At 37.3% G+C, this 24034-nt stretch overlaps 2 protein-coding genes and 2 long non-coding RNA genes across 4 annotated transcripts in view; all 4 read right to left on the reverse strand.

Moving 5' to 3' along the window:
- The window catches only part of pak6 (p21 (RAC1) activated kinase 6), a 33434-nt gene extending 18420 nt beyond the window's left edge, over window positions 1-15014 (reverse strand). The window contains exon 1 of the mRNA XM_083550460.1: window positions 14340-15014. The gene's annotated coding sequence lies outside the window, so the exon portion shown is untranslated. The remainder of the gene's footprint in view (window positions 1-14339) is intronic.
- The window catches only part of LOC310731156, a 282526-nt gene that overhangs the window by 172564 nt on the left and 85928 nt on the right, over window positions 1-24034 (reverse strand). The window lies entirely within an intron of this gene.
- Window positions 1889-6478, reverse strand: LOC310731507. The gene is made up of 2 exons (XR_014535240.1): window positions 2606-6478; window positions 1889-2483 (listed from the first exon to the last, which is right to left on the reverse strand). It is a non-coding gene; the product is annotated as an uncharacterized lncRNA (long non-coding RNA).
- Window positions 17280-24012, reverse strand: bub1bb (BUB1 mitotic checkpoint serine/threonine kinase Bb). Its single transcript, XM_083550505.1, has 10 exons — window positions 23550-24012; window positions 23321-23392; window positions 22283-22454; window positions 22128-22187; window positions 21906-22050; window positions 21624-21820; window positions 21343-21506; window positions 20786-20967; window positions 20601-20698; window positions 17280-17950 (listed from the first exon to the last, which is right to left on the reverse strand). The coding sequence occupies exons 3-10, from the start codon at window positions 22420-22422 to the stop codon at window positions 17689-17691; spliced, it is 1248 nt and encodes a 415-aa protein (XP_083406631.1). The 5' UTR covers window positions 22423-22454; window positions 23321-23392; window positions 23550-24012; the 3' UTR covers window positions 17280-17688.

The raw sequence follows: 24034 nt of genomic DNA on the forward strand, positions 1-24034 counted from the left end.
GAATCTATCTGAAAATCTCTATGGAGAAAGCATAATTTATTATTAATTTTATTTCCTGAAATAAATTTCTCTGTCCTGTCTGTTTGGAAACCATACACAAAAATGTCATACTTTAAAGTGTAACAATTATTTCGTCTCTTCAGAATAAACCTATAATAACCATATTACTATTACTATTTTTATCTATCGGACTTAACCAAATTCCTCCATTATATTCGCTATGCCTCAAAGACCGATCTGTGCACCACACAGGCCGCATTAATCTACTTAACGACAAAATAACCCAATGACTAACATATTATATGCAACATGCTGGCAGACAAAATACGTATTCATACTAAGTTTGTTCTACCGGTACAAACAGATCAATGTGTATTGACTGGAGGATGAAGGGAAAGCTAGATTGCTCTCTGGCTCCAAGTGATATCTTCTAAACGAAATGACCACAAAGAGGATGCATGTTCTGCAACAGCGCTGTGGTGTCACTGTTACTCCTATTGATTTTTTTTTTTGTAGCGTGACCACCCATGATTTTCTTGAAATAAGACCAGCTCATACTTTGGGTGTTTTATTCCCTGAATCCAAGACATACTTGTATTAAAAATCTAATTAAACACTCAGAATCTTGCATGCATCCGGGAAAATTTTCACAGTACTTCACTTTTTCCACATTTTCTTGTGTTACAGCCTTATTCCAAAATCAAATTCATTATTTTCCTGCTGCAAGCTTGGTACACCTATTTTTGGGCAGTTTGGGAACCTATTTTAGGGCCACTCAAGGACATTCACAGAGTTGTCCCATAGCTACTTCTTTGTGATCTTGGCTGTGTGTATAGGATCGTTGTCCTTTTGGAAGATGAACTGTCACAGCAGTCTGAGATCCAGAGCGCTCTGGAGCAGGTTTTCATCAAAAATGTCGCTGAACATTGCTGAATTCATCTCTTCCTCAGTCCTGACTATTTTCTGAGTTCCTGCCACTGGAAAACACCCCCACAGCATGACGGTGCCACCGTGCTTAACTTTAGAGATGATATTGACTAGGTCATGAGGGGTGCCTGATATGACCTTGTTTCTCATGGTGTGAGAGTCCTTCAGGTGCTTTTTGGCAAACTCCAGGTGTGCTGTCATGTGCCTTCTACTGAGGAGTGGCTTCCGTCTGACCACTGTACCATACAGGCCTGATTGGTGGAGTGACTTTAAGAGTGACCATCGATCTCTGATTAAGGCTCTGCTCCCTGGATCACTTAGTTTGGCCAGGCATCCCGCTTTAGAAAGATTCCTGATGGTTCCAAGCTTCTTCTATTTAACACTGTTCTCCCTGGGACCTTCAATGCTGCAAAAATGTTTCTACAGGTCTACAGACAATTCCTTGTACTTCATGGCTTGGTTTGTGCTCTGAGTGCTCTGGAATCCAATCAAGTTATAAAAACATTTCAGGATCAGTGGAAACAGGATGCACCTCAATGGCAAAGGCTGTGAAAAAGATTTCAAACACATTTCTTTCATGTTGTCATGATGGGGTATTGTTTGTATAATTTTAAGAAAAATAATGAATTTCATTAATTTTGGAATAAGGCTGTACCATAACAAAATGTGGACTCTTTCCGCATGCACTGTATTAAAATAAATTGTAAAAAAAATATTACTCAGCCATCATCTAGCATAGCTCATTTTAATTACTGATGTTTGTGTTTTGAAGGTCCTCAGTATCTAAGCAAACAAATTAGTGTTATAATCTGATTGCAAATAGAGCATATATTTCTTTTGAAATGAAAGAACATCGATGAACTAATGCCTTTTTATGTACTCATAAGTTGTTTTCAGCTGCACATACTGTAGTCTAAAAAATCTCTGAGTTGACTCACACATGCAGTGAAAAAAATCTGCATTTTGTTTTTCTTATGCTGCATTACTACCACTCTGCCTCATCTCCAAACCACTAAAATATAGACCTCAATCAAATTAAAGCACAGTTTGCAAAGCTTTTACAAATAAACTTTTCTCTTATTGTTTCACATGCTTTAAAATACTTAAAAATACTGAGAATGAGTTACAGAGAAAATCCTATTAGGATTCTTGTATAAGAGCAGGCAGCAGAGGAGTCACTGTAATGAGAGGTACAAATGAGCTGAAATCTAATGCGCCAGGGGCTGTTCTATCAGACTGCAGCTTGTGACCTCAAAAGACTCCTATAAGATCTGCAGAATGACAGAATTTGCTCTCAAGCTAATTTACCGGAAGACTTAATAGAGTACAGAAAACATTCTGAGTCCTGTTCTAAATTTAAACGCCCACTATATGTGCACATTTAAATTGATCACTGTTCACTGTTCAAATGCTCACTGTGATATATGACTTTGAACTGTGACATGGTGGTTGGTGGCAGATGGGGGGTTTGATTAATTTATAAACTGCTGATCTGTGATTTTTAAACACAATAGTCTTAAGAGTTTACACAGAACAGGGGTGATAAACAGAATAAACTTAATATGACCAGAGGGACTGTAGGCTGAATCTTTCTGTGTAAAAAAAGATGTGATATCTTAAATTAAACTTAAGCTGTTAATATGTAGTTGTGTTAGTTTATGAATTGTGCTTTAGTCACATGATTTTAATTTTATATTTTTGGAAACCAGAAAACATGAATAATGGACAAATTCGCACATAACAATGCTACATTAATATCTATCAGTGGCGGGCCGTGCATTTGGTACCTTGGCCTTCAGTGGGTTCTTACCTGATTTAATCCACCTCTTAATACCGCCACAATCAATTTATAATTATAATAATAATTTATAATTTTTTATTAATACTATACAAAAACGCAATATATAACAATGCATGGCATTACAGAGAGAGAGGCATTTTACATATGGAAGTCAATACCATTTTACTAAGGCAAAAAAAACCAGTTAGGACAACTCCAAACCTCTACACTACAACCACAACTGTGCCACCTACATCATCTGGAGCAGTTCAGAATCAATATTTGTCTAATAACATGACAAAAACATAAACAATTTTAATAAAATCTAACCCACTCCCCCGAGATGCAAACTCATAATTTGCACCGCTCCTCAGAGGCTGTTAGCCAGTGGTTCGGCTCATATTTAATGGTTTGGAAGACATCTCCTCACGATGTCTAGCTTTTCTTCAAAATGTATTTTAAGTATGTCCGAGACCAAATCATTTTCTCTTCCTCTGTAAGCATAAAAAAGTCTAACTCGGATGTATTAACGTGTGTAGATCGCTACAGAAAAGTTTTGCCAGTCGAACTTGGCTATGACAGTTTCCCTCTGACCAACCAATCAGAGGACGGAAAAATGCTGATGCTATTCTGGGCCAGCTAGCTGCCCTGTAAGGCGAATAGAAAATCTTATTAGTTATAGAAACAAAGCTAATTCTTAAAGAGATTATAGTAAAAACGGCAGCAGAACAGACTTTGAAGGCCCTGGGCAGATTAGATTGACATGGCAGCACAATCTGATTAGACACAAAGTCTAACATCCACATACACGTACAGGAAACAGTGCAGCCAGGAGAAACGCTACGAAATGAAGAGAATAAACTGTTGGGAATTAATTCATACAATTTCATGTACCAAATATTAGAATTTAGGTTGTAAATGTAAGTCGGTGCTTCTCATAATGTTTAGGCCAGCAGAGAAGGCTTTGATATCTATAGCAAACAGTGATGGATTTATGTTAGATTACTTACAACCTGATTTATCTTTCTCGTTTGAGTTCTCTTTACAAGGAACGCTCTTATGCTCTTTACTTACTCACTACTGAGGATGGCCCCACAATGGACAGATTAAAGATAGAAGACTTCTGTCGAGGGTTCCACTTAGAAACCATGAAAATGGCTTTGGATTGCAACTGATACCAACAGTTTTACTGTGATTGGTTAGAAATATAACTGCCATAAGCGCCTAAGGACTAGTCACAGTTTTGTCACAGGTTTTTAGTCACAGGTTTGCACTCCATCAATAAATTGTTAAAAAATAGAAATCCTGTTTAAACTATAACTAACTTTCTTGTTACATAGTTATACATACATAAGTAGTAGTAGTAGTAGTAGCAGTAGTAGTAGTACAAAAAGTCACAGTGATGATAGTGTCAGCCTCTGATGCCCTGCACATGACTCAGAGAGTGTCTGACACCTTTTTTATATACTTTTCTGGCATTGGACTTCAATATGTTGAATGTTGCAGTCTGATTGACTATCCAATTTTTTCTCAATTCGCTAAAAAGCAATAAAAAAGGGTTTATTATTTGGTCATTCACCCATTTTAGAATGCAATAACAAATCAATGTACATTCTCTCTTACCAGACATGAATTGGGTTTTGTACATATTCCTTTGTACATTATGTGCATATTGTACCATATGTTCATTATGTCCCTGTCCTTACTATCTTGGGTCGAGTTTTCCCAAAACATCACAGTACAAAGATCACAGTTAAATGGTTGTCAGCACCACACTGAGCGCACCCTTGCTAATGATATTAGCTTTGCAATGCCTTTTGGGAAACCAAACCTTAAAGCATGATGGGAATTTGTAATAATTGCACTGTCAGCCACTATTTTGGATAACGATCCTTAAACCAACTGGAGAGAAACATACAATCAACCTATGTGAGGAAGAGGTGATTGCACAATAGTCCTCTATGTCCACCTGCACAATAATATAAAGATTTTTTATTTTACAGACATACAATGATGTAGCTGTCTCTACTGAGACCAGGTGCGGTAACAGTGATGGAAATAACAGGAAACACGTCTCAACCCTGATCTAATTTTGGAAGTGTCATTCTTTTAGCCATTAAAAAAAACTGTGTCAAATGTAGAAGTATGAGTGGAGGATTCCAGATTATCCAGATTATTATGTAATGGTCAGAGCAGGAATAAACATAATCCCATTGGAATTACACAGCAAGGTTTGCTTAGAAGCATGTATACAATCGCAAGCTGGCTGCTGTGTGTGTTGCTCTGCAGAGGAGTGAGACAGCAGGAGAACTTCTTCATCATGTTCATTATTGTGACCGTTCTGCCCTTTAAGTATAATGAGACTGCAGCGTTCATGCATGTGTATTGGAACTCCCTTTAAAGACGTAGACAAGCTCACCCACACACCCACTCACACGTACACAAAAACACACACACAGACACAGTTTGCTATATTTAAACTATTTGTTTTCTAATCTTCTGCTCTGCTTAAATCATGCACTGCACACTACACAATGCTCCAGTGGCCTGGAATTAAAGCTACGTTGATCTATTGGATATATCTTTAATGGAGCACTTCATATTTAGGATTATACTCTGTTTGTTATACTATCTAGTCTCACTCTCACATTAGTATCTTATTAGCATGTTAGCATAGACTAGTAGAGCTTGATTGAAAGCATCCTCATGACTACTGCATACTTGTGCTTGCTATAATCTGTATTATATGTGGAAAAATGAAATAATAAATACAACATTTTATAAAATCATGATTATGTAGGTGACCAACATTTTTCAATGCTTAATTGCTTAAGTGAAAGGATTCTAAAAAAAAAAAAAAAAAAAAAAAAAACATTATTTCATAGTACTAGTGTACAGTACTGGTTGGATAGTACCGTATGCATATGCTTTTTTATTTAGCTAGTTCTTATACACTTATTTAGACTGAAAATATAAATGTGTTGGAAAAGTTTGGGTGCGGAGGCATATGCAAGTGCAGCTTACAAGTGTTTTATTATTAAAACCTGAACAATATAGACGATGCAACCTGTAGAAACACAAACATGAACTGTGATCTTATGACAAAACATTTACAGACTAAAAAGAGCAACTGCAAATAAGCAGCAGTAAAATACAAAAGCTAAACAATGTGTGATATAAATACAAGCACTCTTTAAAACAATTAATGAATCAGGTGCAAACAGTCATGTGAGGTGATCCACTGTGGTGCACTGGCTGATGGGAACTAGTCTTGTGTTAAAGACTACAAGAGCATTTTCTAAAAGGAGGCAATTACTTGATATTTACTGAAGGAGTTTCCAGTGTCAGTGCTTTGCAACAGCAAGGAAATTATAACTATAAATAGATAGTATGTTTGACGATGCTAGTTAGTAAATTATCATTCACTTCAGAACATTCTGGTTTTGCAAAATGCCAGACTCAACTACACAATCATGGATTATTTTCCTGTAACAGTACACCCTGAGTGTTTTATTCTTTACCTGATGCATTCTTAGCTACATGTACATATTTCTTTTAGAATAGAGTGAAAGCTCATATTCTCTGATATAAAAATCACAACATAATGAAGCATAGACAAACACTGCTATTTGCTACTGAAGTATTTTAAGCTTTTATACAAAAAATACATTATTCCTTTTGACAGATGGGCTAAATGAATGGTGGTGGAGAAAAAGAAATCCAAATATATGACACGTAATCATCATTGTTTCTGAACCTCACCTACAATTCAATTCATGCATATCAGGCTTTTTATATGTACAGGGATTAAGAGTACACAACATTCAGGATGGGGAAAAAAAACACATTTTTCTTGAACCAAAAGACAGTGATATGCAGTAACTGCACCAGCTTCTGAGGGATTTTAGTAAACAAGCAGAGATTTCTTGACAGAGAATGGATTCATCTGCTTAAATCCCAGTGACACAGATACTGCAGCCCAGTATTGCACTGGGAGAGGACCGGTAAGAAGCTTAGAGCTTGTGTTTATTTTGTGTCAAACAAGTGCACCAGAAATAGGTTAGAAAGTGTTTTCAATTTTCAAATTTTGACTTTCTTATCTAATAAACAGGACCCAGACAAAATTGGTATAGGCTTATGTCCATATTTTTATGGCAATATTGTTATGCCATGGCACTAAAAACATTTTTTCAAAGCAAAAGACATTATTATTCAGACCTGAGTAAAAACATTCACTCCAATCTTCACAAAATTGGTTTCAATTAGTAGCTTTCATGTTTCCTTGGGTTAAAAAAAAGACCTTCATAGTTTGCGCAAATCAAGTCAAGTCAAGTCAAGTTTATTTGTATAGCGCTTTTTACAACAGACATTGTCTCAAAGCAGCTTTACAGAAATCAACAGCCAATGTGAATGGTGTGAATTTATCCCTGATGAGCAGCCGTATTGACTGTGGCAAGGAAAAACTCCCTTAGATGTTATGAGGAAGAAACCTTGAGAGGAACCAGACTCAAAAGAGGAACCCATCCTCATTTGGGTGACATCAAGAGTTTGATCATAAATCGTTCAACAATACAGAACACTGAAGAGTGAGAACTAACATGATTACTGGAGTATAAGATTATAAGTAATGTTCTTTCAACAGTCTTTGGTATAAAAGTCATGATATTCCATTCCATTCCATTCTTTCTGATTATTCCATAGTAATGTTCCTTACTATTGAAAAGAACATTAAATTGCATCAAGTTACACTATATGGATGGAAGTTTGTTGACACCTGACCATAAGACTCATATGTGCTTTCTAAACATCCCATTTCATATTTATTTCCTACTTGCTGTTATAATAATCTCTTCTCTTCTAAGATGTTCCACTTGATTTTGGAGTGTGCGTGTAGAGATTTGTGCTCATTCAGGCACAAGAGCATTAATAATATCAGATATGAATGTAGGGTAAAGAGTCCTGGGGTGCATTTAGTGCTCCAATTTATCCCAAAGATGTTGACAGTTTTTTACGATAACTTACACACTAAATTTAAAAATAACACAGTTAGTAAAACCTTACATTCAAGGATGAAAACCATAGGCCAGATATACACAATGTCAGCCTCACATTTTTTGCAAAACATTACAAACACTGTTTTGCAAAACACTAAACACTTCTTTGCCATTTCAAGGCACCGCTTCCTAAAATACCACATCTATAAACCAATTGTTCAAACATGGCCATCAGTTGTGCAGACACATAGGTGATTAATTGTAAACTCAACAATCAGGTGTAAGAACTAAAAAAAAAAAATCAACAGTTGATGGGGGTAAAACCTGGATAAAACGTGCATAAAGACCAAATGTATCAGATGCATCGTTGCCCACATCATCAGAAACATCAATGGCTACAGAGTTATTTTGAATGTCCTGGGCCAACCTAGAGGCAACATTACAATGTGTGCTGCAATCACACAGAATGGGTTCCTCCACCAGCACGTAAAGTTAGGTCCTTACAATACGACCCACATTCTCCAATTTTTTAGACAGATTACACAACATTGTAACTGCAGAAGAACGAATGGATGCAGATGAGATACACACGTTTTTTCAGCATGACAGTGGAAGGTTGATGATCTCCTGCCCTATGTTAGGATACCCCTCATTCCAGCCATGGAGAAGACCTGTGACCTAATTGATGCAGGATCTGTGCAAGGATGGATTCACTTTCAAGATGATTCTTCCCTTGCTGTCTTGTGAGAGAGGACATCACATGTGATGTGAATGAAGTGCTATGGCCAAATTCAACTTAACTAAGAAACAAGGCTTAAGTGTTTTTCATAGGTCTTTTTTCTTTTTTTTTACAGTTTTCTTTTACGATAGCTTAAGCACAATTTTAAAAACAAGGCTCATTTTGTCAAAATACTACACACAATTCACACTTTTACACACACAAATAGCGATGGAATTTCATTCCAAACTTTACCATAGTTTAACAAAACCCAATCTTTACAGCGTATAGAACACACAAGGTTCATACAATAGGATTCTGTTTGATTCATACATACTGCTGTTCTCAATCTGCATGAATATATTGACCAATAAGTAAACACAAGACCAGTACTGCATATTGATGAAAACTAGTTAAACTATTAATTTTCTAAGTTTGCATTTTGCACTTAAAACCATAACACATACCAAATATAATATAGTACATGAAAAACAAAAACATTTGTGGAGACAAAACAAAAGGCCTAGCTTTAACTGACCATAACACTAACACATCAAAATCACATGTGATGTCCTCTCTCGCAAGACAATGAGGGAAGAATCTTGCAAATCAGGTGAATCAGTCCTTGCACAGACCCTCCATCAAATAAGACACAGGCCTCCTCCATGGAGATCGTAATCCTTCCACTGCCATGCTGAAAAAACTCTTCATTGGGGTTAAGGAAGGGAGAGTATGGTGGGAGATATTGGAGTGAAAATTGTGAATAATCATGAAATCATAATTGTGGACCAGAGCAGATCAGTGAAAAATACATTGTCCTAGATAACAAGGTATCTCATCTGTCCTGCATCCATTTGTTCTTCTGCAGTGACAATGTTGTGTAGTCTGTCTAAAAATGTGAGAATGTGGGCAGTGTTGTAAGGACCTAACTTGGCACGGTGGAGGAACCCATTCTGTAAAATTGCTAATTTGAACAATTGGTTTATAGACGGCCTTCCCGTGGGCTCACCACCTGCAGGAGGGACCGTAAGGGACTGGTGCTGAGAGGATTGGGCAGCAGTCGAAGGCGGGGGCCTTGACAGCCCGATCCCTGGACACAGAGAAGTGTCTGGGGAATCTGCTTAGACTGCTGCCCCCGCGACCCGAATTACGGATAAGCGGGAGAAGATGGATGGATGGATGGGTTTATAGACGTGGTATTTTAGAAAGCAGTGCCTTGAAATGGTATAGAAGTGTTTTGCTAAACAATGTGTGTAATGTTTTGCAAAAAGTGTGAGGCTGAAAATTAGCTACTGCTGTGCATATCTGGACTGAGGTTTTGATTCTTGAGTGTAAGGTTTTACTAATTGTGTTATTTATGCAACCTTTGAAAATGACTGAATGAACTGCAGGTATTACATAATTGAGATCAATAAATAATTTTATCAATAGTACTGGTCTTGTGTTTACTGTTTGGTCAGTAAAGTCAGTACTTTACTCTAACAATATCTCTGAAGAAATCAAACCCAGATTATATTATTAGAAAATCTCTCTTTTTTTTTTTTTTTTACAAGTGTTTAAGATTGAGAACAGCAGTGTGTAAATGAATCAAACATAATCCTATTGTATGAACCTTGTGTGTTTCACACAATTACAAAAAAATGGGTTTTGTTAATTTTTTTTTAAGTTTTGAATTAAGTATTTTATTTTGCAAAAGATCTGAGGTATTCCGCTATTTGTGAGTATGGATGTGTGAATAGTGTTTTGACAAAATGAGTGTTTAAAATTGTAAAATTGTGCTTAAGCTATTGTAAAAAAAAAATAAAATAGTAATAGTGTTGAGGTCACAGCTCTACAGCAGGTGACACACATCCTCCACATATGTAGAAGTACAGATATTCATCTTTTAAAATACTCGGATAAAAGTTGAAGTGCTGACTATACTTTTTTACTCAAGTTAAAGTAAAGAAGTTTGGGCTCTGACATGTACTCAAATAAAAAGTAGCCTTTACTTCTACCTGTTTTAGTGTCACACTGGTAACTGGACATCACTTCATATTAATATATCAATATATATATCAATATATATCAATATATATATATATATATATATATATATATATATATATATATATATATATATATATTTATATATATATATATGTCAATCGATTCATATATTTAATTGCAATTTAATCACACATTTCTATCACTTCTAATGTACCATATATTAATACTTCATGTTTTTCATACTCTAAGGAACATGGACATGCAGAAATATGGATGATTTATGCAAATGTATGTTAATTATTATTCAAACCAGACATTTCAAACATAGACTATAAAGACAAAAAATTCTTGCAAATGTTTTAAAGTAATTATGATGGTTTAAATTACGTAAATCATCAGGACACCAAAGGTTTTAATTTTGCCTCTTTTATATTTGGTTATTTATTCATGTATTTATATTTTTATTAAACAGATGCGCTGATAGCACGTTGATAAATTTTAGTGATGTTACAATGAATTTGCGTTAGAATTTTGACAGCCCTAAAATATATTTATTTATTTATATATATATATATATATATATATATATATATATATATATATATATATATATATATATATATATATACACAAAACGAATTAAAACTGTTGTTACCTAATGAATGATGATGATGATGATGATGATGATGATGATGATGATGATGATGATGATGGTGATCAGGAATGTCTCTGTTATCAGTCATGTTTACGTCACTGACTCCCTCTGTCTCATCCACGTTATCCCCACACTTCTTATTGCCTTCTGCCGCGCTCATTGTTCGCTTTGTAAACTAGTCTACATCTATGATGTGTGAGAGCCAGGAAATGATACACCAGTGGATTGCACGCAATGACAGGAAATCAGTTGATTGGCTGAAATTGGTGCGCAGTGAAAAGAACAAATATTGACATTTCACCAAATGAATAGATTAAAACTAAAGTAACGATTCTTGAAAATATAAGAAGTAGAAAGTACAGATATTTGTGTAAAAATTTAATGAGTAAAAGTAAAAAGTAAAAAAAAATGTATATATGTTAAAAAAAAAAAAATGAAGTAAAATACTGATACCAGAAAAATCCACTTAAGTACAGTAACAAAGTATTTGTACTTGGTTACTTCCCACCTCTGGTACCCACTCTATTCACAGGTGGAAATGAAAGCTTAACATGCTCATTACCTATAATAAAGAACTAGTTGTGGGTAACCAGGACTAAAATTAATACAATGGCAGTGCTGTGCATTTTTTATTAAATCTGTTTTCCTGTAGAAATTTCTGAATTTGGTTACTAGACTTAAGCATAATGGGTTAATATTATTTGCTTAATACTATGAATTAGTCAGCAATCAAATTAATAAAAAAAAAAAAACAGTATCGGAGTGTATGAGAGTAAGGACTGTAAGTATTGTTGGTCCTGAGAGTTAAAGGGGTTAAGTTAAATTCTGATCCAAAATGGATTTTCGATTAAATACTACTGACAGTGCAGTTTTGTACAAAGTGAAGCAGAGTGGGTGTACAGGGTGAGCAAGAAGAAGGCATCTATTCTCTAGAAAAGGGTAGAGAATAGACCCCTTGTAGGTCAGCTGTTTCTGCTAGACCTTGCAAGACTCTGGATTAGGTCTGCCCATAGTGCGGACCGTCACAGTCCACTGATGCCGTGTACCATGAAGCATGACCGCCGACACTCAGGGGGCCCGTAAGAGATCAGCTCTGACCAAAACCATAATGTGTATTGAAAGTTCATGACGGGTGCATTCATGGCTAAGCCACATCTGTAGTCCTCAGCTCTTTTGCTCATCCTTCACTGTCAATCCCTTTTTCTTTACTTCTATTTCTCCTGCATTCTCTCTTTAATAAAAGACAGGTCAGACAGTGATTGACCTAAGCCCTAAATTATTGACAATTAATTAAATCCTGGCACAAACGAAAAAGCTGTGATGAAGAGTTAAAAGGATTTAGCAGTGTTCACACAACAACAGCTTCTTTGTGAGTCTCTTGAATAGTCCAGCAGGTCTGACAGGGTTGTGCAGCCTCATAGGAGCAGAAATACAACTATAAAACACAAAATGCCACAAAGGTGAGAGGTGATGGTGTTTAAAACACTGGGCTATGTCTTGAAAGGTGTCAGTTCAAATCACAGCACCTCTAAGCTACCAATTTAAGTGTTAGCTGTCAGCTGCTTACGTCCATCCTCTCTCAACTGTAGTTGTTTTGGATGTTATGTAAATATAATGAATAAATTAAATGTTATCTAATATTTCTTATTCTTACTTTTAATAATCAATAAAAGTACATGTATCATTTTATTAATTCAAACAACTAAGAACATTTCCTTATATATATATATAATAAAGCCAAAAGAACTTGAAATGGCAATTATATATTTGCTTAAAAAACTAATCTAATTAAACAATGTAGGTAAATGTGTCTATATTCAAGATATTGAACTTATATCAGTGTTTTATTTTTTTTTTTATCTGCAATGTAAAATTAGCTTGATGAGATAAATATAAACATGAAAACACACATATCTAAGGTACCAAAGCTTTAAGCTCTTTTATCAGTCATTTCAGTTATCTCATAATCATATAAAAGGCATGATGCTTGGCTAAAATTTGAGTTTTGTACAGTCTTGGACTGAAATAAAATCACACTGAAGCACCTGCAGATAATAGAATTACTCCACACCCCCATTTAAATGTAATCCTGTCCCAATAGAGCTTTTATGTGGCTCGTAAATACATTTAAAAGGCTTTGACTGACCAATTAGTTAAAGCTGATAAAGACATATCATCTTTGTACTTTACACTGGTTTCCGAGATCGGCTTGATTCCCACCTCTCTGTGGAAAAAGTTATCACCAGAGGAGTGTCATAAGACAAAGTCTCAACATCTACCACTGTGTCCTTTCACTGCTAAATGCCTCTAAATCTCTTTCCTTGAGAACGCCTCGAATTCTTGCTTTGCTGTATTACTTCGTTTTTGTTCAACCGAGTGAAAGACAGCTGAGTGCACAGCATGAAGCGCAAATTAAATTCTACTTTCACACATAATTGTTTGGCACTTCTACTAAGCAAGCAACTCTCCACACCTCTATGTCTTTTGTTTGATCAGCCCAAAGTTGAGCAAATACACAAGCATGCATCCTCTGCTTTTCTTGTCTATATTTTACTCACATCAGTAACAGCACACAAGAGAGAAGTTGTACTGTAACACTCATTTAAAGCTACAAACCTGATCAAGCTACATTTCAGTGATATCAGGCTCCAACATAATCATAATAAAGGCATATAGCATTTGGAACATTTTCCGGTAATGTGTGCAGTCTGATGAGATCGGTTCACCTAATCGCGCTGCCCAGGCCAATGATAAACACAGTGTGACAGCAACAACTGGCCCAGTTCTCTCAGCTTTTCCCTGCAGACCTCCATTTGGCATTTACCACATTGTACATGGAAGATTCTACGACAATTCGTCTCTGAGTCCAAAATGCAGGAGCCTCACGATGTTGTGGCTGGTATGAAGCACCACGGCATGAAGAAAAAGGATGTGAAAGAGATGGAGAAAAGAGAAAGGAAAGAAAAAGGGGGGGTGGGATTGGGTGAGGGGAAGGTGAAAGCGCTTCCACAGCGTTGCAGTCTTTCAGTCTTCGCTTATTGTTTATTGTTACCTGGCTGCTTATATTCTTACAATTCTGCTTTTCCCTATTCTTCTCTCTTCTCCTCTCTGTATTGCCTACTGACATGTCACACTACTCCATTTCTTATCAATGAACCTAAATGTGTTTTGCATCCATCTCCCCATTTGTCTGGAAAGCCATGGAGAAAACGGAAAAAAAGAAGGGATTTGTCTGGAGTGAATAAAGAACTCAATCAAAAAAGCAGGTCTGCTTACCTTGTTGTGATGAGAGCTGAGGAGCCTCTCCACCAGGAGCTGGATTTGTGAGTGCACAGCAGTGAACACACAAACACACACACAGACACGCGCACACACACACACACACACACACACACACACACACACACACACACACACACACACACACACACCAAGGAGGGCCAGCTCTTAAGCAGCCTCGTACTGCAGGCTGCTGCTTGCCAGTAAAAGCCTGATGCGTTTCTCCCTCCAGGCGCATACGGGCATCTCAAAGCCTCTTTGTTGGAGATGATGCGCCCCCCCCTCTATCAGCTCCTGCATTGAGTGCAGTGTGGGGAGGGCAGTTGTGAAGACATGGCCATGCTGAGGAAAAAGAATCAGTGTCCACGGCTGGAGGATTCATCCACCTTATAGAGATGGCTCTGCGCTTCCCTTCCTTTCTCTTTCCTCCTTACTCGTGTCCTCTTCCTCTCCCTTGTTCTCTTTCTCTCTCACTTTCTCCTCCCTTCCCTTCTCTGTCCCTCCCTCCCTCCCTCCCTCCCACCCTCTGCTGTGAGCTGAGTCCCTTTCAGCATTTGTAGCATGTGCATCTGCCTCTTCAACTGCTTCACAAAGGTGAACAGATCCAATCTCTAGGAGATGGCTCAACCACCTGACATTGTTTCCAATCATGAGCAAGCAAGCCAAGATGTCAGGTTCACACCGTTGTGGTTCTGGCTGGCACAGATCTAGGTAGATAATCTATGCAATGATTTGGGGTCATAGAAGGCTGTTGTTGTATGCAGCATAAAATGGAGGAGGTTTTATTTGGGCAAAATGAATTAAAAATTATTATTAATAATCACCAAATATAAAGAAAAATATATATTAATGGCAGTGCAGGCAGCATTGCGTCCTTATATCACCAGGGTCCTTTTTAGTCCTAATGTCAGGACAAACCCACCTAAAAACACTAGTTATACATGAACATGTGTGCATTATGTGAAAAACTATTTGTAGTGTATACATGCCTAGTGTTTCTGACATATGCTCTAGATCCACCATAAAACCTATCCATAATTGAGCAGTTAAAGAGGATCTACAGTATGTAAAAAATATTATAATAAATTTGTTCTGAAATATGTTTGAACAAATAAAACATAATTGATATACTATGATGGAGGGCTGAGATATTTTGTCTTCCTTAACCATCTATAGCATATGCAACACTGACCTTCTTTGCACTTTGGACATATTAAGCTTAAAAAGAGGCCATTAAATCAATGACTTCAATCACAGTGGGGAAAGGCTGCTTTACATTTGCATCTTAATGACTCCATTCTTTCCATTGAGGACCACTTCCACAATAACACCCTCGTCTTATTGTAATTACTGCTCTTATTGCTAAACCTTTAGTTGTATTTGACTGATTTTTACCTATAAAAACAACTTATCTATGGATAGGTCTACAAATGCAGATGCGATACATTTTTAAGTTGTGCGATGTGATACATAGTTAAGTCATTTTGCTTGGTGACCCTTGGACAGGCAACAAGTGACTTGCTGCTTAAGCTGTATGACTTTTGCCCTATTGGTTGTTAAGCCTATTGTGTTTCAGGATTAGGTACTGAATGCAGGGGACATATGATAGACCCAGGACAATTAGTGGTTGAAAAAAAAGGAATAACACAAAGAACTTTACTGCCTTTGGGCTTGAAATAAAAACGGCTATCTTGTTGTTTCTTTTAAAACCCCAAATGTGTTAGTGTCACATTTGGCTATAGAATTATATGGAAATTGACTTAAAGAAACATGAATTTTGTCGATTAAGTGCTTTATCCAGGTCAGTGGATCTGGAGTTTGACCCAAGGCAAGAAACAGAAATACACACAAAATGTGACAGCAGCACACATTTCTATTTCTATTGTAAAATTGCTGCCTATTCTATCTTTTCTCATCCAAAATTCAGTGTACATTTAGAGTTTGGGACTAAAAATACTCAAATTATGTAAAGATAACTGGTTCCCTGGGACAGATACTGGCTTTTACTTGACTTTTTTTAGTAGTTAGACCCACTGTGGACTATTTAAGTAGAAACGCCTTTCGTTTAACATTGTAACAACAGACAAACACTTTCTCAGCAAATATGTTGTGCAATTGTATTTTTGTAGTGTCCACAACCATTCTGCCCATCGCCATGTGTCTGTGCTTAATTAGGCCCAAGAGAGGTGCCACATCTTGGCAAGCTTAGGAGTCTGACCATAGAGTCAAAGAAGTGCTATAAAGTGGGCCATCAGGGATCATTCTAAGGGTAGACACAGATATTGTCCAAGTTGGGTGGACAAGTTATATCCAGGCAACATCCAGGTTGATATCTTTTGACAGTGAGATTCAAATGTTATTTGTCAGTAGATCCCTAGAAAAGCCTAAAGAAACCAGCTATTTTTGGGGGGTTAAAGAATAACTTCATTAATAATGGATGTGTGATTAAATATTACACAAGTCTGAATGTGATTCATTAAACCTAAGCTTAGTTTCATGTCTCTTTATAAAATGTGGTGCAATTCTTTTGTTCCTTATTTAAATGTTGTTGGTTGCTGTATCTCATCAAAATGAGACTTATTTGTTTCATTTTAACAACTTGTGCACAGTGACAGTATCATGGTAGAGGTTTAGCCTGATTTTTAGTGAATTGTAATGTTAAAACCAACAAAGCATTGCGTGCTTCCACCTTTGTGTAGAAGGACATGTATGTGAAAAGCAGGTGTCCACATAATTTTGGCCTTAGTGTATACAAGATTTTCATTCATGTGTTCGAACAGAACATTTATACAAGTTTGATCAACCTTAACTACCAAGATCAATGAGCTTATTTAAAAATATTTTCAAATAATTTTTTTGTGCATTTCTCATAATGCAAAAAAAATAATTTGGGGGGGTTTAAACAGATTCACCTATAAAAATTCACCACAAGCACAGTTGGGGAAAAAAGAAACTGCTTGTGCTTATTAAACTATATGGTTCTTACAATGTGGGACCAAGGTGTGTTACACAATCTCAGTGTCAATATGTTCAAGAGTGGCATTATATATATATGTTTATTTTCAACACACTATGCCTTAATAAAACTGGTTTTATTAAAAAAAAAAATTTGTTCAAATATGTACAAAATCACATAGAAAAGTACAGCTATAGAAAATAGAATTAATCAGTCAAGCATTAGTATACGCAGTACATCTGAATTAGAAGGTGTCAAATACTGATGTGACCAACAACACATTTTAGGTACTACTACAACAACAACAAAACCAGCAAAGCCTCATTCAGAGTGTAGATCGTCGGCATGATTATTTGCACTCGTCAGTCCTTTTGACCTACGTTTTACGTACTAGCTGTTAGCTTCCAGTCTCTGGCTGCATTTCTGTCGGTATCGCTCAGCACGCAGCTCTTCGAACGTAAACTCGGTCACACCGCTGTTCAGCAACTCCTTGCAGTACATACTTTTCTCTCCACTTTTGTCTTCCTCTTCCTGCTGGAGCTGCATGTGCTGCTGCCTCTCTTGTAGCCGTTTTAGGGGTGTTTGCTCCTCACGATGCGGCTTTCTTGCTGAAAGAATGGTGTTCACTGCTGGGTTGATCTTACATGGTGTTCTGAAGGAAGGACAGTATAACCCATAGATCGTGATTAGTAAACATACTACAAGTCTTTCAAGGACATTTCTTTTTGCTCTTTTCCTTATTTATAAACAAATTATATTATATATATATATACACACACACACACACACAGTGGGTACGGAAAGTATTCAGACCCCCTTAAATTTTTCACTCTGTGTTATATTGCAGCCATTTGCTAAAATCATTTAGGTTCATTCATCTTCCTCATGAATGTACACACAGCTCCCCATATTGACAGAAAAACAAAGAATTGTTGACATTGTTGCAGATTTATTAAAAAAGAAAAACTGAAATATCACATGGTCCTAAGTATTCAGACCCTTTGCTCAGTATTTAGTAGAAGCCCCCTTTTGATCTAATACAGCCAGGAGTCTTTTTGGGAAAGATGCAACAAGTCTTTCACACCTGGATTTGGGGATCCTCTGCCATTCCTCCTTGCAGATCCTCTCCAGTTCTGTCAGGTTGGATGGTAAACATTGGTGGACAGCCATTTTTAGGTCTCTCCAGAGGTTTAAGTCAGGGCTCTGGCTGGGCCATTCAAGAACAGTCACGGAGTTGTTGTGAAGCCACTCCATTATTTTAGCTGTGTGCTTAGGGTCATTGTCTTGTTGGAAGGTAAACCTTCGGCCCAGTCTGAGGTCCAGAGCACTCTGGAGAAGGTTTTTGTCCAGGATATCCCTGTACTTGGCCGCATTCATCTTTCCCTCGATTGCAACCAGTCATCCTGTCCCTGCAGCTGAAAAACACCCCCACAGCATGATGCTGCCACCACCATGCTTCACTGTTGGGACTGTATTGGACAGGTGATGAGCAGTGCCTGGTTTTCTCCACACATACCGCTTAGAATTAACGCCAAAAAGTTCTATTTTGGTCTCATCAGACCAGAGAATCTTATTTCTCACCATCTTGGAGTCCTTCAGGTGTTTTTTAGCAAACTCCATGCGGGCTTTCATGTGTCTTACACTGAGGAGAGGCTTCCGTCGGGCCACTCTGCCCTAACGCCCCGACTGATGGAGGGCTGCCGTGATGGTTGACTTTCTACAACTTTCTCCCAGCTCCTTACTGCATCTCTGGAGCTCAGCCACAGTGATCTTTGGGTTCTTCTTTACCTCTCTCACCAAGGCTCTTCTCCCCCGATAGCTCAGTTTGGCCGGATGGCCAGCTCTAGGAAGGGTTCTGGTCGTCCCAAACGTCTTCCATTTGAGGATTATGGAGGCCACTGTGCTCTTAGGAACCTTAAGTGCAGCAGAAATATTTTTGGAACCTTGGCCAGATCTGTGCCTTGCCACAATTCTGTCTCTGAGCTCTTCAGGCAGTTCCTTTGACCTCATGATTCTCATTTGCTCTGACATGCATTGTGATCTGGAAGGTCTTAAATAGACAGGTGTGTGGCTTTCCTAATCAAGTCCAATCAGTATAATCAAACACAGCTGGACTCAAATGAAGGTGTAGAACCATCTCAAGGATGATCAGAAGAAATGGAAAGCACCTGAGTTAAATATATGAGTGTCACAGCAAAGGGTCTGAATACTTAGGACCATGTGATATTTCAGTTTTTCTTTTTTAATAAATCTGCAACAATGTCAACAATTCTGTGTTTTTCTGTCAGTATGGGGAGCTGTGTGTACATTCATGAGGAAGAAGAATGAACCTAAATGATTTTAGCAAATGGCTGCAATATAACAGAGTGAAAAATTTAAGGGGGTCTGAATACTTTCCGTACCCACTGTGTGTGTGTGTGTATATATATAATATATATATATATATATATATATATATATATATATATATATATATATATATAAATTTCATTAGCATACTAATTACTTGTCACACTTGTACCCAATAAAAAAATTTTTTTAATTTAAGAAGCAAGGGATGGAGACAATACTATCCCTTACATATACTTATACACCCAGACAATGGCTCCTAGCCACAGATAGCACAGAAGTTTATCTGCTGAAAAATATGCCAATGTATATAGTTTACATTAACCATATTTTATTACTACACTGTTTTGACTTATTGCACAACTTCTGACACTTTTTCTGACAAATTGTGTACAGGTTTGTACTGCACATCTTTAACTCTACACTATTGCTGTGGTGTAGTAATTATTGTGCTGTCTTATGCTTTTTATGTAGCTCTTATTTAGTTCAATGTCTGTTCAACAACAACAACAAAAAAACCATCTCGAGTTGATTGCCAAAAAATGCTTTCTAGGACATCTGAGTTCAACCCATTGATCTATAAATTCCTAAACACTGCAAGATATTGGTCTGCTTACAAAATGAATTTAGAATCTAAAAGGGTTGTACATTTTGAAACCAACAGATCAAGCCAAAGAGCTGGTGTACAAAATGAACAACCTGACAGAAAACACACACACAGTTTATACATAGGACATGAAATAAAAGCTTCTCATCTGCATTATCTAGCAAAGAGTGAGTAATGTTCTCTAAAACATGACAGCAAGAGTTAGTTTTCTATGAAGCAATGTGGGAGGATAAAATATACAGTTCGATTATTTAGATTTTAGCATACACATTAAAATCTAAAGGCTTTGGGCCTAATTGGCACATGTCAGCATGATAAGCCACGCAGAATCTCAGAGAGCACTCACACCACAGGAGGCTGATCACTTTCCTCCACAAATGGTTGAAACGTTGGCTTTGGTGGTGGAGCAACAACAGTATGACCAAACCTGGACTTCTGTGGCAACTGCAGTAAAAAAGAAAACAGTTTAAAATGCATTAAGAGGCAGATTGAGGTAAAACTACAATAAAATAGAAACACCAGACCTCATACCTTAGCGTTAGTCCATTTATCAGGTCTCTGTTCGTTCTCCTTGGGCTTAGCAATTGGAGGGGCTGGCCAACTTTCTAATTTAAGTTCCTGAGGTTCAGGGTGCTCCTTATTCTCATCAAATATCAAGAGTCTACTGTTCTGACTTGGCCCAAGTGGTTGTTTAAACTGCAGACCCCTGGCATCTGTACAATGAGAAATCAATAAGCAGTCAATGTGTCACCTGCTTAGAGTAATTTACTTCTCTTGCATCTGGCTCTTTAGTAGTTCAGAAATGTGCTTCCGCTAATATTTAAATTCATGTTTTGCAGGTTATTTTTCTGTTTAAGGTTTAAGTCACCCACCCACATATACACACACACACACACACACACACACACACACACACACACACACACACACACACACACACACACACACACACATTATATGTATATATATATTACCATGAACAAAACCAATAACTGGTTATATATTAAACACACCTGTAATTTGTTAATCCAGACTTTGTAATCAAGGAATTTTATGTACGTTCTTGTTTTAGTAGGTTAGTTACTCACAGCCAAGATTTCCAGTCACCCTGTTGATTGGAGCAACAGCTTTTTTCTTTCCCTTGGCTTTTAATTCCGTAAGTGAACCCCTCTGAGGCTCTGAAAGCTCATCGTCTCTTTCCTGATCATTCAGCGAGGTCATCATCTGCCTACACACACGTGCCTGTAAAGCCCTGAAAGTTGATAAATAGGGATTTACATACAGCGACATTTGAAGGGCTCTGGGAATCTCATTCGATAACGTAAAATCAATCTGTAGAGCAGAAGTGAAAACATGTAATACTTCATACTTGTGAAATTGTTGTAGGCGGTCTACAGGCTCAGCCCCACACTTGAAACCTTCTTGGAATGTGCTGTCGGCCATCCGCGAGTTTCCCCTTTTCTCGTACTCTTCAGCCCATGCGATGTAAAAAGATGCCTGCATTGTCCCTATTCCCTGAGCTTGCATGTACCGGTAGACATCCAGCGGATCAGAACAGCTTTCGGTCTATAATCCAAAGCAGAGCACAGGGAAATTATTACATCACCTGTAAAAGCTCAGCCATAGAGGGGAAAAATAGTAACACACTTACAAATTTGATCCAAAGGTCGACATAACGGAAATCGTTATAATACTTTTTTTCTTCTGTAAACTTCATGACTGCTCTTTCAAGAAGAACAGTCAAACCACTGTCCTTACCACCCTGTGGGTAAGTCTGTTCTATCCATTTTATGTACCTGCAAAGCAAAGGCAGTCAGCTTTCCTCAGTCACGAGGGAAATGGATGTTAAGTAGAACGTTTAAGACAATCTCACCTATCCCAGACATCAAGAGGGTCATCTCCATCATACATCCGAAGCTCTAGCTCGTATGCTCTAGAAATTTAGGGTGGGGGGAAAAAAGCGCACTGAATGCATGACCTCTATCACACAAATGAAAATCCACACACAAAAAAAAGAAGAGTGCTTACTGTTTTTGTTGGTTGATGGCACTTGTGGTACCCTCTTGCTGCTGGGTGAGTGCTTGATGCAAAGCTGAGATGGCTCGGCCACGCCTCAGAGGCTGGATGTTCTCTTTGCATAACTCCCAATCCACCTCTCCATCGGCCATTGTTAGCGGACAGTGTGGATTACAATTTCGGCCTTAAAAATAAATAGCTTAATAAAGTAAACACATAAAAAAATCTACATCTTGTCATTTAACTCAGTCAGGACTGGGTAAGAAGACAAAAAAGATCTAGTGTAATTAAAGATACAAGCATCAAGTCAGTGAAACTCCTGCCGCCTGCACACGTTTTATGTATTTTATATACAGTTTATACTGTATATGGTGTATACAGTTTATAGTTTCTTATATAGTATATATGAACATACACACACATACTAGTCAGTTCTGACATTAAAACCACCTGCCTAGCATTGTATAAGCCCCCCATACACAACCAAAAACAGCACTGACACATCAAGGCATGGACTGCACAATACCTCTGCAGGTGGCACCTTAACGTTCTCAGTAGGTCCTTTAGCAAGTTCTCTAAAAATGTGAGGTGGGGCCTGCATGGATCAGACTTGTTTGTCTTGCACATGCCACAAATGCTTGATTGAGATCTTGTCGTTATGATCATCAAACTATTCTGCAATCTAGTTTTGCCATGAAAGGGTGTACTTAGTGTGCAACAGTGTTTAGGTAGATGGTACGTGTCACAATATGAATGTCAATACAATAATAATAATAATAATAATAATAATAATAATAACACTTTGCATCCTGGTGCTATCTCCTCCCGAGATACACAAAAAATACATCATTCATTGCCCCATGGTTGAGTTTTGATGCCCATAGTGTCACTTCATTCACATCAGCCAAAGGAGATGGTTTACTGTGTTGTGCATGCACTCCTGTATAAACAACAATCAGCAGAAAGCGTTGCTACAGCAAACATACAGCTTATACTCTGACAGCTGTCTGAATAATGTAAAGATCTGTAACAACACAACCGTATAGATACCTGTATAATTCTACAGAAATCCAAGCAGTGCTGTTCTCAGGTTCCTGATCTCTGGCTCATCAGATGTTCTGCCTGCAAACAAAGAAGCATTCATAGTAAGCGTCAGTAACTACATACCTTTTTTTGTCTCAGCGTAAGCAGTCCTCTTTCATAATCAATATCTAGACAAAATAATCCACAAATAGCAAATGTATTTATTTATTTCGGATTTTTTTTTTTTTTTTTTTACCGTTCCACGCTCTTCCGAACGTCTATATCCGTCTCCGCCTGTAGATTTAAAAGTAAACCGACAGCGCGCTGATTGGGGGACTTCTCCTGCTCACGTGACTGAAGCCCCAACATCAAGTGTTCATTTAAGTTTAATTTACAATGAACTATGTACATTTTCAAAAAGCGACATACATTTTTTTTTCAAAAATAAATTCAACCGTTATCTTTTATTGCAGTTTATTTTTTGCATTTTTAAACGAACCGTGCCTTGTATGCGGTGTATAAGGCAGTTCTGGGTAATGTAGTTTAAAACAGTTTGAATAATCAGTTTCCGGTTATGTAATGCGTTGTTAAAAAAAAAAGACTTGTTCTTATTCGTTCAATATAAATTAAAATAAATAAAAAATTAAATAAGAACATTAAAATGCTCTTTTCAGACGCATGTTACCTGATAATTAGTTTAGCCAGACTACATTTCCCGTGAGCTGACAAAACAAGTACTTC

Source organism: Silurus aristotelis (assembly GCF_946808225.1).
Source record: "Silurus aristotelis genome assembly, chromosome: 9".
NCBI classification, from domain to species: domain Eukaryota; kingdom Metazoa; phylum Chordata; class Actinopteri; order Siluriformes; family Siluridae; genus Silurus; species Silurus aristotelis.

Excerpts from the sequence above, each read along its gene's own strand:
- bub1bb (XM_083550505.1), bottom strand. The coding sequence starts at position 22,422 with ATGGCCGATGGAGAGGTGGATTGGGAGTTATGCAAAGAGAACATCCAG. Across the intron at positions 22,051-22,127 it reads CCTCTTGATGTCTGGGATAG|GTACATAAAATGGATAGAAC; the intron begins GTGAGATTGTCT and ends TTTGCTTTGCAG. Across the intron at positions 20,968-21,342 it reads GGTGACTGGAAATCTTGGCT|ATGCCAGGGGTCTGCAGTTT; the intron begins GTGAGTAACTAA and ends CTCATTGTACAG.